General features: G+C 41.9%; 1 protein-coding gene across 1 annotated transcript in view; it reads right to left on the minus strand.

The window, feature by feature from the left end:
* The window catches only part of LOC141271539 (uncharacterized), a 63,121-nt gene that overhangs the window by 28,283 nt on the left and 17,928 nt on the right, over positions 1-16,910 (minus strand). The window contains exons 4-9 of the mRNA XM_073681593.1: positions 9,041-9,220; positions 8,833-8,956; positions 3,406-3,488; positions 3,232-3,304; positions 3,082-3,152; positions 2,453-2,558 (exon numbers count right to left, since the gene is read on the minus strand). Of these exons, the coding sequence (XP_073537694.1) occupies positions 2,453-2,558; positions 3,082-3,152; positions 3,232-3,304; positions 3,406-3,488; positions 8,833-8,956; positions 9,041-9,220 (637 nt within the window). The remainder of the gene's footprint in view (positions 1-2,452; positions 2,559-3,081; positions 3,153-3,231; positions 3,305-3,405; positions 3,489-8,832; positions 8,957-9,040; positions 9,221-16,910) is intronic.

Raw genomic sequence — 16,910 nt, forward strand, 5'->3', positions numbered from 1 at the left:
AAATAGATTGCATCTTTTAGCATAATGAATTAAAAAGTAAGTTTCATAACCTGTTAGCGTTAAAAGACTATCTAGTGGGCTTTGCTCTTTTAAGAATTTGTGTCATAGGAATTGCTTCAAGGATTAGTAAAAAATAAAAAAAAAAATGAAAAAGATCTTTTATTCAGTCATGCTATATGCTAATGATTACTATGCAAATGATTATTAAATATCATCTTTAAAGGGGTTTTCCCACGAAGAAAAGTTCATTTTAACTAATGGCTGTTCCTGACCGTGTACGGAACATACCACATCTCCTGGGCAGGGGAGGAAGCAAAAGACAATACATATATTACAGCCGTGGATGGCAGAGGATTCATTTTGTGAGGTAAAACATTTCACTAACTGTCTTTAAACAATGTTTTATCTCACAAAATGAATCCTCTGCGATCCCCTGCTGTAATATATGTATTGTCTTTTGCTTCCTCCCCTGCCCAGGAGATGTGGTATGCTCCGTACATGGTCAGGAACAGCCATTAATTAAAATGAACTTTTCTTCGTGGGAAAACCCCTTTAATACACAGTGGGCGAAATAAGAATTGAGCACGTCACCAATCTTCTAAGTAAATATACCGCATATACTCGAGTATAAGTCGACCCGAATATAAGCAGAGGCACCTAATTTTTACCACAGAAAAATGGGAAAACTTATTGACTTGAGTATAAGCCTATGGTGGGAAATGCAGCAGCTACTGGTAAATTTCCCCATCCTGGTAAGAAATGGCCCCCTCATCCCCAATCCTGGTAAGCATGGCCCCCTCATCCCCAATCCTGGTATGCATGCCCCCCTCATCCCCAATCCTGGTATGCATGCCCCCCTCATCCCAATCATGGTATGCATGGCCCCCTCTCATCACCAATCCTGGTATGCATGGCTCCCTCATCCACAATCCTGGTATGCATGGCCTCCTCATCACCAATCCAGGTATGCATGGCACCCCTCATCCCCAATCCTGGTATGCATGGCTCCCTCATCCCCAATCCTGGTATGCATGGCTCCCTCATCCCCAATCCTGGTATGCATGGCACCCCTCACCCCCAATCCTGGTATGCATGGCTCCCTCATCCCCAATCCTGGTATGCATGGACCACCCCCATCACTGCACACATGAAAAAAATAAACCCTTCTACTCATCTCCCTTCTGTTCCAGCGCTGCGTCCTGTTCTGCCAGCAGCTGATCTCAGCATTTGAGCAGCGCATGACATCACTGCCATGCGCCCTCAGACGCTGAGGAGAGCTGCGAGGATATTCACTCCTCTCCATGCCGGGACTATGGGCATGGAGAAGAGTGAATATATTGATTTTCTTTAATAGTGCACACTGTAGCCGCAGCCGCCGGCTTCCTGCTGTGGCTCAGTGATCCTGGGTGCCCGCTACTAAAGAGAATAAATATTCACTTCTCTTGACACCCATGGGAGTAGAGAAGAGTGAATATTCATACTCTCTATGCCGGAATGTAAGTATATACTTGAGTATAAGCCGAGGGGCGCTTTTTCAGCGTAAAAAAAAATGTGCTGAAAAAGTCGGCTTATACACGAGTATATACGGTACTTCTAAAGGTGCTATTGACATGAAATTCTCACGAGATGTAGGTAACAACCCATCCAATCCACAGGCCAAAAGGCCCTGCATATCACCCCCAAAACACCATAGCAACAGTGAAGTTTGGAGGTGGGAACATCATGGTGTGGGGCTGTGTTTCAGCATACGGCACTGGCAAACTTAATATAATTGAAGAAAGGATGAATGAGCAAATAGACGGAGACATTCTTAATTAAAATCTGCAGCCATCTACCAGGATGATTAAAATGAAAAGAGGGTGGACATTTCAGCAAGACAATGATCACACACAGCCAAGGAAAGTCTCATTTGGTTTCAGAGAAACAATATAAAGCTGCTAGAATGGCCCAGCCAATCACCTGACCTGAATCCAATATAAAATCTATGGAAGGAACTAAAGCTCAGAGTTCATAGAAGGAGCCCATGCGCTCTTCAGGATGTGAAGAGTGTTTGTGTGGAAGAATGGGCCAAAATCTCACCTGAGCAATGCATGCGACTAGTTTCTCCATACAGGAGGCGTGTCTGGAAGCTGTCATCACCAATAAAGGCTTTTCTACATAGTATTAAATAAATTTCAGTCAGCGTGTTCAATACTTTTATCCTGTGTCATTTCTCATTATTACACACACATAATTTATGGACATTTATGATTTGATTTCTTTGCCTGTGTGGATTGGATGGGTTGTTACCGGCATCTTGTGAGAAATTCATGTCAATAGCCCCTTTGGAAATGTATTTACTTAGAAAATTTGTGACGTGTTCAATACTTATTTCACCCGCTGTATATTTAATAGTTATATATTTTGTACTAACGAATCGAATATAAAATTTGATCAATTTGATGTTACTTACCTGTGCCATTATCTAACAGAATACCATTCTCATTACACTCCTGATCACCTGTCACATAGGTCTCTTCTTCTTTAATTTCAACTTTAATATTAGCCAGATCTTCATCCTGATTTAAAATTTGGATAAATAAGTACAATTCAGCAGATAGCCGCAAAAATCGAACAGCCCATTTACACTGGCCCAAAATCAGGAACGAGCGTTTCCGAATTATCAGTCTGTGTACAGAGGCCTACACACGTAACAAACAAAAGAAACACTCGTTCATCGGGTGAAAATATTTTTAGGTTTGCTTAAAAACCATTGCTCTCGGCAGCACAACATTGCTGTAAGGAAAACAAATTTATTCGTGAGCATTCTGTGAGCGTAGACGTACTGTGGGCATGGCTAAACAGGCTATTAAACCATTGCCGTTTGGCAGTCGTTTAATGCTCGCAGTCAACCTTTCTAAATGCAGCATACCAGTTGCCGGTTTGATGTCCACAGCGTATGGACCGAGAGGTATATGAGGCTGTTGAGTTCGGGTCAGGTGACCTGTAGCCATTCCAGACATCATGGTTCCTATCAGACTGTAGATGTCAGACGTGTGAAACCGGCCTAAAATATAAGACACAGCTAAAAAGTCTATATACCTGATCATAGCATGGGAAATTGTGAACTGCCTGTGGACAATCCTCTGACGGGTTTCTCTCAGTGGATACATCTGTTGGAAGCACAAAGATTTATCTCGGTGACCCTCAAAACTGATATTTGACAACCTATAAAAAGCTTCCCATTCTCACCCCAATTAGCTCTCATGTACATCTCATCTTCTTCATCTACAACCTCAACTTTAATACCAAGCTGATCATCATCCTACATGGAGAAGATAACAAGAAATCATTAATAAATCACTGTGAACTTATGGATCCCGATGATGACATTGTAATAATTGATGAGCCTGAGGCTCCATCTACCTGGTCATTTTGATAGATATTGTGATATTCCTTTGGAAAATCCTGGGAATACAGAGGACTTGGGTTTCTTTTGCTGGATCCATCTGTAAGAAACAATCACACAGCAAGTAAAGACATCTTCTGTATAACATGCTTAACCCCTTAATGATCTGCTTTAGAATATGATCACACTATAAATAGTGCAAAATTTCCCATGGCCTGACTGCTAACAAGTATATATAGATGGCTACAGTGCACCACTAATTGCACAAAATATCCATGAGAGGGTGCTACAACATGTAGAGACGCAACTGAATCAAGGGAAAAAAAAATGATGTGATAGTGATGAGCGCACCTAGATATTCATAAAATATGTAAAGTTTATTGGGGAAAATATACAAAAACCTAAAAACATTAGGAACAGGCACTGTGCGCTGCGGGGATTTGCTGGTATGAGACCCGGTAACGAAGGGTATGTATATGTTATACATACCCCCTGCAAGTGGGCGTGGCCTTGCTCTCCATACACTTGTATTGAGCGAGGCCACGCCTTCTGGTCGGATGCTCCCACTGGCCGTCTGCGTCACTAGGCGGGGCGTGGCCTTTGTCAATACAAGTGAAAGGAGAGAGGCCACGCCCACTGGCCGGGGGTATGTACATATACCCTCCATTACCGGGTCTCATACCGGTGAATCCCCGCAGCGCACAGTGCTTGCAGTGGGGAGGGGGGATTCATAAGTCTGCAGTCACACAGAGTATGCACCGAGTATCGCGGGTGCTCAAGTGACATGCTTGAGTCTACGCCCCATATGCTTTGCGGCCACAAAAAACTTGCGGGGTTTGCCTGCCTTGAACGAGCGATCCCTGTATGTTTTTTTTTTGGGTGTCTAACGACCGTGAAACATGCGGGGCGGGCTGGGAACTTGAGCATGTCACTCAAGCACCCTCAATACATGGTGCATAGCCGAGTACCCGATGCAAACTGAAGTAGCGAGCACTTTCACTCAAGACTAATGACAACTTATTCAATATGATGACCTAATGTCATCAAATTCTGTGTCATACCTCTGGGTTCAAAATGTTCACTATACCCCTTCATAAAATCCTTGAGGGGCTTAGTTTCTAAAATGGGGTCACTTGTGGGGGGTTTCCACTGTTTATGCACATCAGGGGCTCTCCAAACACGACAGGGTGCCCGCTCTTGATTCCAGCCAATTTTTTGTTCAAAAAGTCACACAGTGCTCCTTCTCTTCCGAACCCTGCCGTGCGCCCAAACAGTGTATTTTCCCCATATATGGGGTATCGGCGTACTCAGGAGAAATTGCACAACAAATGGTATGGTGCAATTTCTCCTGTTACCCTTATGAAAATGCAAAATTGGAGGCTGAAAAACATTTGTGTGTGAAAAATGGGAAAATGTTATTTTTACCGCTCAATGTTATAAACTTCTGTGAAGCACCTGGGAGTTCAGGGTGCTCACCACACATCTAGATAAGTTCCCTGAGGGGTCTAGTTTCCAAAATGGGGTCACTTGTGGGGGGTTTCCACTGTTTAGGCACATCAGGGGATCTCCAAACGATACATGGCATCCGCTAATTATTCAAGCAAATTTTACATTTAAAAAGTCCAATGGCGCTCCTTCCCTTCCGAACCCTGCCGTGCGCCCAAACAGTGGTTTTCTCCCACATATGGAGTATTTGCGTGCTCAGGAGAAAATGCACAACACATTTTGGGGTCCATTTTTTCCAGTTACCCTTGCGAAAATAATAAAACTGGGGTCTAAAAGTAACATTTTTGTGAAAAAAGTTAATTTTTCATTTTTTTCTTCCACATTCCAAAAATTTCTGTAAAGCACCTGAAGAGTTAATAAACTTCTTGAATGTGGTTTTGAGCACCTTGGGGGTGCAGTTTTTAGAATGGTGTCACTTTTGGGTATTTTCTGTCATAAAGGCCCCTCAAAGTCACTTCAAATGTGATGTGCTCCCTAAAAAATGGTTTTATAAATTTTGTTGGAAAAATGAGAAATCGCTGGCCAACTTTTAACCCCTATAACTTCCTAACAAAAAAAATTTTGGTTACAAAATTGTGCTGATGTAAAGTAGACATGTGGGAAATGTTATTTATTAACAATTTTGTGTGAAAAATCTCTCTGATTTAAGGGCGTGAATGTTCAAATTTAGAAAATTGCAAAATTTTCGCCAAATTTCAGATTTTTTTCACAAATAAATGCAAGTCATATTAAAGAAATTTTACCACTATCATGAAGTACAATATATCACGAAAAAACAATCTCAGAATCAGGGGGATCCGTTGAAGCGTTCCAGAGTTATTAGCTCATAATGTGACAGTCAGAATTGTAAAAATTGGCCTGGTCATTAACGTGCAAACCACCCTTGGGGGTAAAGGGGTTAATCAAGTTGAGCCTTTTTTTTTTTTTTTTTTTACCCCATACAGAAAAAAAAAACATCTGAAAAACTTTATAGGAGTGATTTTAATCCCTTCACGACCTTTGACGTACCCATACGTCATGGTCGGGTAGGGGTTCGCGACCTTTGACATATGGGTAGGTCACGGCGATTGTGCACAACACAGGAGTTCTGCTGGGAGCTCGGCTTATGTGACAGTATAGAGCCGCCGAGTCTCACTGCACTCAGCGAGTCCCGGTGACGATGAGCGTTGACGTCACTACCCAACGCCTGTGAATAGCAGTCACTTTTACTGCTATTCACAGGTGCGTGAGACAGAATAGGGGAAAGTGGACTATATCGGACCTGCGTGTCAACATTTCGGGTAATAAATTGGTGAAAGAGGGACCATCTTTTGTCGTTATTTCTGTCTTTTTATGTCTTTCGGGTATACTTTCCTGGACTACTTCAGACTAGGTGGATTACTGCGGAGCAGACCTGCATGGGATTCCCCCCCCCAAAAAAAAATTGGTGAATGAGCGATAGTGTCTTTAAATTTAAAAAAAAGTGTTTTTCTGTATGTGTGGTTTTATTTTTTATTACCGGGTTAGTGACAAGGGTGTCAGATAGACACCTTTCCATTACTAACACCAGGGCTTGATGTCAGCTGTGATTTTTGACTAATCATAGCTGTCATCAAAACCAACTACCATTACCCCGATTGCCACCGCACCAGGGCAATCAGGAAAATCAGGGAACAGCGCTAGAATTGACGCATTTAATGTGATGTGCCACTTCTAGGGCGGCTGCGGGCTGGTATTTTTAGGCTAGGAAGGGCCCAATAACCAGGGACCATCCCAGCTTTATAATACCAGCTCGCAGCTGTCTGCTTTACCTTGGATGGTTATTAGTGTTGAGCGAGTATGTTCTGTTAACCCTTTCGCAGAGTATGCTCGGGCCGAGCACCGAGTAGTTACAGCTGCTTGGTGTTATGTTTGAATCGCTCCCGTGTGCATGATTTGCGACTGTATGACAGTTTTATTACATGTGAGGAATGTCTATTTCTTACACATTCCTCACATGTAATAAAGCTGTCAAACAGTTGCAAATCATGCACACGGGAGTGATTCAACCATATCACCGAGCAGCTGTAAATACTCGGAGCTCGGCCCGAGCATACTCGGCGAAAGGGTTAACAGAACATACTCGCTCAACACTAATGGTTATCAAAAATAGGGGTGGGGCCCCACGTCATTTTTTTCATTTACTTATTAGGTTAATCCATGTACAGTAAACTACACATCCACGGCATTAATTATATATCTCATGGATATCCATCTAGCTATCTATCTGCCCAATTTCTATCTAGCTATCTAAATATCTCATATCTATCTACCCATATCTATCTATATCTTTGCAAATCTAATAACATACCAAAGAGAGACAAAAATGCATGCATCAAAAATGTGGCAAAAACGCAAGGAAAAACACAAGTGAACTGAGGGGCGGGATTCATGCGGAAATTCACCTGCGTGAATGCCTTAACAAACAATGATCGTGGGAACGTACCCGTATATAAAAAATACCCCTAAAATTACTGTCTAATCAATGGTGTTTGTAAATCAGCAACAACAGTCAGCAGAACAATCAGAAATAACTTTAGGCCAAAATGGACACCTTAATGTTCTATGCCATGTTAACCCCTTAAGAATTTTGAAAGAAAGCATTCATTTTATCATATAATATACTGAAAATTGGGGAAAAATTGCAAGTGTGATAAAATGGTGAAAAAAATGCAATTCAGCCATTGTTTTTTTTGTTTTAATTTTACTGCATTTATAATGCAGTGTAAATGACCTAGAAATATGATTATCCAGACCAATAGGATTATGGAGATACCAAGCGTGCATCTTTTTTTCTACTTAAAAATTCTGAATATTTAAAAAAAAAAATGGTTTCCTTTGGGTTGCCATTTTCTGAGAAGCATAAGAATTTTATTTTTCTATTAATGGGGCTAAGTGAGGGCTTGTTTTTTGAGCTGACATTTTTATTAATACTAATTTCCTGTACATACGATGCTTGATTGCTTATTAGTTTCTCAAAGAGTTGAGGTGACCAAAAAAAACACAATTCTGGACTTTTGATTTTTTTCTCTTTACGGCGTTTACTGATTGGGTGAATTAATTTCATACTTTAAATAGCTCAGACTTTTACGAATGCAGCGATACCAAATGAAGATTTTTGATACTAAGCGTAAAATCTCTTTCTTGTAGCCTTCATTGGGGGACACAGGAACCATGGGTTATATTGTACCACCTGGAAACTGACACTAACAATACATCTTAGGCTGGAATCACAAGAGCGTATAATAATCGATGAATGAGCATGGGAGGCGATATGCTAATGACACTCGGCTCCAGCTGTGCTGCGAGCAGGAGCAGAGTGTCAGTGCACTGTGCTCCGATTGTCTCGCATGAGAGAATCGGAGGAGATGGAGAAATTAATTTCAGCATCTCCGCCATTGCCTGTCTCAAGGTATGACATCAGAATGCAGTCCGATGTTTCACACGCACCCATAGACTTTTATGGGTGCGCATGGTCCGATTATTGGATGCACTCGCAGCATGCTTTGAATCGGCATGAGAAAATAATAGCTGATCTGCACTGCATCATAGTATAACATTGGGCCGAGTGCTATTCGTTTATTTTTGTTATATTTATTTGTTCGCTATTAGTTTAGCGTCACGTTAAAAGCAGACACAGCTCTGAGTTTCAGACCTGTGCTTGCCGTAGATTTTTTAGGCTAGGAACTAACCTATCAGCAGCGCTCCTATGGCAATATCTTCCTTTTTAATTCTTGCTTGCCTGTTTTGAGCCAGGGTTGACTTCCAAGAGCTAGGTTCCGGCCTTGGCTATCCTTGTCCAGTGAGTGAAACAGGTATATAAAATTGTTCGGTTTCCCAGCGCTAGCCACAAACTTACAATGATTTCAGCTAGCATGATGGAGTTACGATAGATTCTTAATAGAAATTTACCTACTTACCCTGTGGTGTGAGGGACTGGTAGTTCTCCATCAGGATGTCCTTGTACAGGGCCTTGTGCTCTCCTATATACTCCCACTCCTCCATGGAGAAATGGACAGTGACATCCTGACACCTTATAGGAACCTGACACACAATGATACATCATCATCCAGACACATCATCCCTTGTGTTCCTGTATAATGCCCCAGTATTCCCAGCAGCGCTCACCTCTCCAGTCAGAAGATCAATGATCTTGTTGGCAAGGTCCAGGATCTTCAATCCATGGTTTCTCTTAAGTTTTAGTAAGCAAAATTGAGTCTCTGTAATGTTGCATCTTGCTGACACATGAGAATGGCTGCTGGGGGTCACACACCCACTAAATGTCTTTTTTTTTACTATGGTGTAATCCTGTGTAATTAGAGGCATTGATATATATCACTAAAGACATTTTTAACTTCAACTTTTATTAGTAAAGAAAAAACATAAGGTCAGATTTCCCCTAACTAAAATAATTATTACCTGACATACACTCCTCATCAATTCCTTGGTGTCAAGCTCCATTCATATAAACGCCCCCCGATCACCCCCCCCAGTGGTTTATGTTTATTAGCATTTATGGAATGGATATTTATATACCGTATATTCCGGCGTATAAGACGACTTTTGAAGACTGAAAAATCTTCTGTCTAGTCTGGGGTCGTCTTATACGCCGGTAATGCTTTTGAACTTTCAGAAATTGACATGCGGGGATACTCTGGGGGTGTTAATAAGCTGCCGTGGCCGTATCCCTGCCATGTCGGAGTTAATATAAGGTGGAGGGAGTTAAAATACGGCGGCGGTAGGTCCAGACAGTAAGCGCTTCTGTGCTGAAACTGACACATCGCTGCGTATTCCCAGCTCCGGACACAGCGCAGGGCTTCTGTGCCGACAGCTTTCACTTGTCACAGAAGCGCTGCGCTGTGTCCGGAGCTGGGAAGTTCGCATCGCTTCTGTGACAATATATGAAAAGCCGGCAATTCAGCAGCGGCATAAGCCAGCACCCGACAATTTAGAATAGAAAGAATAGAGAATCACACATAGATTAGATAGATAGAAACATGTCAGTCACATATATATGAAGTACAGTGACAGTATTGCTTACTGTACTTGTCATTTAGTGTAAAGGATTTATTAAAACAAATAATAGTGTTTTCATGCACCGTCTCTTTAAAAAAGCCGGCCGGCATTTCAGCATCTGTACCCGACAATTTATAACAGAAAGATAGAGCATCACACATAGATTAGATAGATAGAAACATGTCAGTCACATATATATGAAGTACAGTGACAGTGCTGGTTACTGTACTTGTCATCTAGTGTTAAAATAACGGATTTATTTAAAAAAAAATTGGCGTGGGGTTCCCCTTAATTTTAGTCTCTAGCGGAGGTTAAGCAGACGGCTGGGGCAGATGTTTGAAGCCTGGGAAGGGGGTAATACCCACGGAGCTTCCCAGGCTACTAATATCAGCCCCCAGCTGAATACATAGCCTTTACTAGCTATTAAAATGGGGGACCCCCCAAAAAAAATGACGTGGGGTCCCCCCTAATTTAATAGCTAGCAAAGGCTAGGCAGACAGCTGGGGGCTGATATTAATAGCCCAGGAAGGGAGCCATGAATATTGGCCCCCTCCCAGGCTAGAAACACCAGCCGTCAGCCGCCCCAGAAATGGCGCATTCATAGGATGCGCCAATTCTGGCACTTAGCCTCGCTCTTCCACGCTGCCCTGGTGCGGTGGCAGGGGGTAATAGGGCTGGGGTTGATGTCAGCTTATAATGCCAGCTGACATCAAGCCCAGGTTAGTAATGGAGAGGCGTCTATAAGACACCCCCATTACTAACCCCATAGTAAAAGTTTAAAAAAAACACAAACACCCAGAATAAAGTCCTTTAATTGAAATAAACACACAATTCTTTATTGTTCTAAATTAAACCATACTTACCATCACGCCCATTCCAGCTGAAGCCAACGATCTCCTGCAATAAAAGTAAAATAATAAAGCAACCTCATCCTTACCTTTCCATGGTTCCCAGGACAGCTTCAGCTCTGCTACATCGAGATGACAGGCTGGACCGCAGCAGAACGCTGCCATCCAGCCTGTCATCCCGCAGACACTGAGAAGCGCAGGCATGCTTGCGCTCTGCAGTGTCTGGCTGTGACGGCATCCAGATGAGCCGACAATGAACTCAGCTCACCTCCTGGACGTCCGTCACTGTCAGCGTGGGAAACTTCTACTGCGCATGCAGGGAGCAGGAGAATTTTCCCACGCTGTCAGTGACGTGCATGAGGTGAGCCGAGTTCATTGGACATGATCTCGGCTCATCTGGATGCCGTCACAGTCAGACACTGAGGAGCACAAGCATGCCTGCGCTTCTCAGTGTCTGCCGCATGGCAAGCTGAACGGCAGCGTTCTGCTGCGGTGCAGCCTGTCATGTGAATGTAGCAGAGCTGGACCGGTCCTGGGAACCATGGAGAGGTAAGGATGAGGTTGCTTTATTATTTTACTTTTATTGCAGGAGATCGTTGGCTTCAGCTGGAATGGGTGTGATGGTAAGTATGGTTTAATTTAGAACATTAAAAAATTGTGTCTTTATTTCAATTAAAGGACTTTATTCTGGGTGTTTGTGTTTTTTTTAATTACTTTACTAGAAATTCATGGCGGTCATGTCTAATATTGGCGTGACCCCATGAATTTCGGGCTTAGGGCCAGCTGATAATGCCAAGCTGGCCTTAACCCCTTTATTACCCAGTGAGCCACCGCACCAGGGCCCTGGATGAGTTGGGTACAGCGCCAGAAGATGGCGCTTCTATGAACGCGCCATTTTCCGGGGTGGCTGCGGACTGCAATTTGCAGCGGGGGGGGGGGGGGGGCAGAAAGCTTGGGCCTCCCTGCGCTGCAGATTCCAGCCCCCAGCTGCCTAGTTGTACCTGGCTGGACACAAAAATAGGGCGAAGCCCCACGTCTTTTTTTTTTTTTTAATTATTTCATGAAATAATTAAAAAAAAAAGGGCTTCCCTATATTGTTGTGTCCGGCCAGGTACAAATAGGCAGCTGGTGGTTGGGGGCAGCCCGTTCCTGCCTGCTGTACCTGGCTGGACACAAAAATATGGCGAAGCCCACGTCAACATTTTTGGGAAAAATTAATTACAAAATTAATAATAATTTAGGGACTGCATCTTTATTAACCCCTCAATTGTCATTTAGTGTTAAAATAAAGGATTTTTTAAAAAGAAAATTGGCGTGGGATCCACCATCATTATAGTCTCTAGCGGAGGTTAAGCAGACGGCTGGGGCAGATGTTTGAAGTCTGGGAAGGGGGTAATACCCACGGAGCTTCCCAGGCTACTAATATCAGCCCCCAGCTGAATACCTAGCCTTTACTAGCTATTAGAATGGGGGACCCCCCCAAAAAATGACGTGGGGTCCCCCCTATTTTAATATGTTTATGAGTGACAGTTTTCCTGCTATATACCTGCATGTCATAAGAATTTAAATTAAAAAAGGACCATGTTAAATTCAAATCTGTTTTTTTTTAATTTTTACCGGTGTTTGGTATGCGTTGGAAAAGGGGTAGTCTTATACGGTGAATATATCCTAAACTCTATATTTTAACAGGAAAGTAGGGGGGTCGTCTTATACACCAGGTCGTCTTATACGCCGGAATATACGGTATATGTGATTGCACTTTATTGCCATTATGAAGCCACGTAGTTATAGGCATTCTTATGACCTTCCATATATAAATGGCTGTGTACTGTGTATTGCTCACCTATTGTAGATGCAAATATAGGTAATCTATGTTTATTGGCTGTTCCAAAAAGATGGAATAATATTTAAATACAGTCATGGCCAAAAGTGTTGGCACCCTTGAAATTGTTCCAGAAAATGAAGTATCTCTCCCAGGAAATTATTGCATTTACACATGCTCTGTTATACACATGTTTATTTCCTTTGTGTGTATTGGAACAACACAAAAAAACAGGAACAAAAGGCAAATTGGACATCATTTCACACAAAACCCAAACATGGGCCGGACAAAATTGTTGGCACCTTTCCAAAATTGTGGGTAAACCACTGTGTTTCAAGTATGTGTTGCTCGTTCAAACTCACCTGTGGAAAGTAACAGGTGTGGACAATATGACAATCACACCTGTAAACAAATAAAAAGGGGAGGTGACTCAATCTTTGCATTGTTTGTCCGTGTGTGCCACACTAAGCATGGAGAACAGAAAGAAGCAAAGAGAACTGTGAGGACTTGAGAACCAAACCTGTTGAAAAATATCAACAATCTCAAGGTTACAAGTCCATCTCCAGAGATCTTGATGTTCCTTTGTCCACGGTGCGCAACATAATGAAAAAATTTACAACCCATGGCACTGTAGCTAATCTCTGGGGATGTGAACGGCAGAGAAAAATTGGTGAAAGGTTGCAACGCAGGAATGTCCAGATGGTGGTGGTTAAGCAGCCCCAATCAAGTCCCAAAAAATTCAAGCTGTCCTGCAGGCTCAGGGTGCATTAGTGTCAGCATGAACTATCAACATTTGAATGGAATTAAATGCTATGGCAGGAGACCCAGGAGGACCCGACTGCTGACACAGACATAAAAAAGGTAGACTGCTGTTTGCCAAAATGTATGTGAGTAAGCGTCTTGTGGACAGATGAGACCAAGGTAGAGCTTTTTAGGTAAAGCACATCATTCTACAGTTTACCAAAAACAGAATGAGGCCTGCAAAGAAAAGAACACAGTACCTACAAGTCAAATATGGTAGATTTTCAAAGATATTTTGGGGTTGCTTTGCAGCCTCTGGCACCGGGTGCCTTGACTGTGTGCACGGCATTGTGAAATTTAAAGATTACCAACGGATTTTGGCTCCCAATATAGTGCCCAGTGTCAGAAAGCTGGGCTTGCGTCCTAGGTCATGGGTCTTCCAGCAGGATAATGAAAATAAATATCACTGCACTCCCTTTGTAGGTGCTCGAGCAGGGGCCGAACCATTTAGGACACAGTTCAAGAAACCTCGGCACTCAAAACGTCCTTTATATGTGAAAATTAATTTTAGCATGATAAACACACAGCAATATTACTTCCGGTCACGCGACTTGCCACTTCCGGTCTCGCGCGGTCACCTGTTTTTGTACCTGCGCTTCCATTGGCTCACTCATCAGCCTCTCCCCCTATATACGCCCCCTCTATCACTCTGGTCTCACATCGAGCGGTGGACACCGCGATGCGCAACTGGAGCCAAGGCACGCTCCTCTAAGGTAACCTTCCCACCACTACTGGATATGCTGGTCATAATCTATGTCGCCCTATATACTTATTTGCCTCATCCTATCCCCTCATCCACAGGCAGCCCGTTTGGGACCCTATCCCTCTACCTACACCAGCAGTTCTATTTTGGTATGTTTATACTCTCCACTGTGTCTCCTCTAGTATTTCCTCCACATATTCCTATATAGCTGCTCGCTTTTTCCTTTTTTTTCCCATTCTTTTCGACTCATCCCTCCTCTGTGTTTCTTTCCTCCCCTTTTTTATCCTGTCCTCCCTATCCTGTACTGTGTACAATATTCACTCTCTTTTGATATTCACCTTTTACAGTACCAGTGATATCATATTTACTTGCTCTTTCTCGTGGTCTCACACACTTTTTATTTAAAAAAAAAATAATTTCCCCCTCTTTTTCCCCTTTGTTTCTTCCTTTTATTATCATATTGCTGTGTTCATTTATTGAATATGCCCTCTGGGCACTATTTTTTTTTTTTTTTCCTCTAATCACCCATTGTATTCGAGATTACTACTATCATTTTTGTAAAGCTATTTTTGTCTTTATTATTATTGTTTGTAATGAATTATATTTCCCGACAAGATCTTACATTGTTCTTTATCTTCTACAGCCAACTGAAGGTCATCATGACCGAAACGTTTTGTTGTAATATTGCTGTGTGTTTATCATGCTAAAATTAATTTTCACATATAAAGGACGTTTTGAGTGCCGAGGCTTCCAGCAGGATAATGACCCCAAACATGCTTCAAGAAGCACCCAGAAATAAATAGAAGCAAAGCGCTGAAGAGTTCTGAAGTGGCCAACAATGAGCCTGGATCTAAATACCACTGAACATGTGTGGAGAAATCTTTAAACTGCTGTTGGGAGCAGGCACCCTTCAAATATGAGAGACCTGGGGCAGTTTGCAACAGAAGAGTGGTCCAAAATTCCAGTTGAGAGGTGTAATAAGCTTGTTAATGGTTATAGGAAGCGATTGATTGCAGTTATTTATTCCAAAGGGTGTGCAACCAAATATTAAGCTGAGGGTGCGAACAATTTTGTCCGACCCCTTTTGGATATCTTGTGTGAAATTATGTCAAATTTGCCTTTTTTTCCTCTGTTTTTTTGTGTTGTTTCAATACACACAAAGGAAATAAACGTGTAATAATTTTCTGAGAGAAATACCGTACTTCGTTTTCTGGAACAATTTCAAGGGTGCCTACACTTTCGGCCATGACTGGTTTTTTCAACATCGGTCTCTTCATCTGTGATATTATCACGAATCCTGATTTAATATTTTAGGCTGATCCAGAGAATAGTTAATACATGGTCATATTTATATGTTTCTGATGTAAAGCAATTTTCAAATATACTGTAACCCATTTGTTGCTGCAGTAGCCTACCTGCTTTTCACTAGGATTTCTTCATTGAAATAATGCATCATGTGTGTTTTTTTCTGTTATTTTTTTAATATTTTGCTTACAATAAAATTCTTATTTTAATAGCTTTGTGGATTCTTGGTTCTTTGCTTCTTGATAAACTTTTGAGTTAATGCTTATAGGCTATTGAGATTATTTTGATATGTCAATCTGGAAGTATATAAGGATACATATAAAGAGGTGAACAAAGTGCATTGCAATAATAATAAATTCCACAATTGGATGTCTTAAAAAATGTTTCTGTGCTGAAATATGCAGAGTTCATGTGATGTTCCCTGCTAGAAGGCAAACAGAAGGGACAGGCAGGTATGCTGGCAGCAATAACAAGTATTGGTTGAACTTTGGTAGGTGACTATTCAAGTTCAGCAATGAAAATCAAAACGGACAACAAAGCTCCACAAATGTTAAGCAGTTATGGCTCTAAAAATTCACATAAAAATGCACTTTTTTATGTTTTCAGAATTATAACAAAGTAAACAATAAAAACTGTATAAATTGGGAATTGCTGTAATCACACTGACCTGCAGAAAAGAGTTAACTTGCAGTTAAAATCTTTCAATCCCCATTGCAGATCAGGTATATTTGCAAAATTTACAAACTTTCTACCATTTGCTATTTAAATTCTTCCTATTTCATTGATAAATTGCAAACAGTTTTCATATTTTTCTAACAAACCTAATTTGCAAAGCGGCTGAATAATTTTGATTGCAACTGTATACTGTAAGGCCAACACCATAAAAATAAAACCCCAAAATCTAATTTCAGAATCTCTGCTCTTAACTATAATACTAAAAATTCAACTCTTAATGCAAAAAAAAAAAGAGGCCGACAATGGTACCCTCAGGGTCAAGCATGCAAACTACAGCTCCTTTGATTATTTATGGGACTGGGAGAGAAAGCTAAGTGGAGAACATATGGGTGTGTGCACACGGTCAGTAAAAGCTGCGGATTGGACGCAGAGCACTTGCGCTGTGAGCAATCCGCAGTGGCCAGATGTTACAGCATAGTGGATGGGATTTGTAGAAATCCCATACCCACTATGCGTCTCCGTGCTCCTGCGGCTCACCCGCGGACACAGACATGCGGCGTGTCTTTCCAGACTGCAGCATGTCAATTTCTCTTGCGGAGACACTGGTCTCCGCAAGAGTAATTCCATCAGTGCAATGTATAGAATGCGGTGAATCCGCATGGTTCAATGAACACATGCGGATTCACCTGCGTGCAGCGCTTTGGACGCATCAAGTATGTTGCGTTCAAAGCGCTGACAGGATACATCGTTTGCACATACCCTTACACATCTTCCAGGCTTAGCGTCTCCTGTTGCCTTTAGTTACAAATGAGTAAAGGTTTTACGGTA

This window comes from Phyllobates terribilis, unplaced genomic scaffold (genome assembly GCF_046119375.1).
Source record: "Phyllobates terribilis strain yellow unplaced genomic scaffold, ASM4611937v1 Scaffold_5__5_contigs__length_657084704, whole genome shotgun sequence".
Lineage (NCBI taxonomy): Eukaryota > Metazoa > Chordata > Amphibia > Anura > Dendrobatidae > Phyllobates > Phyllobates terribilis.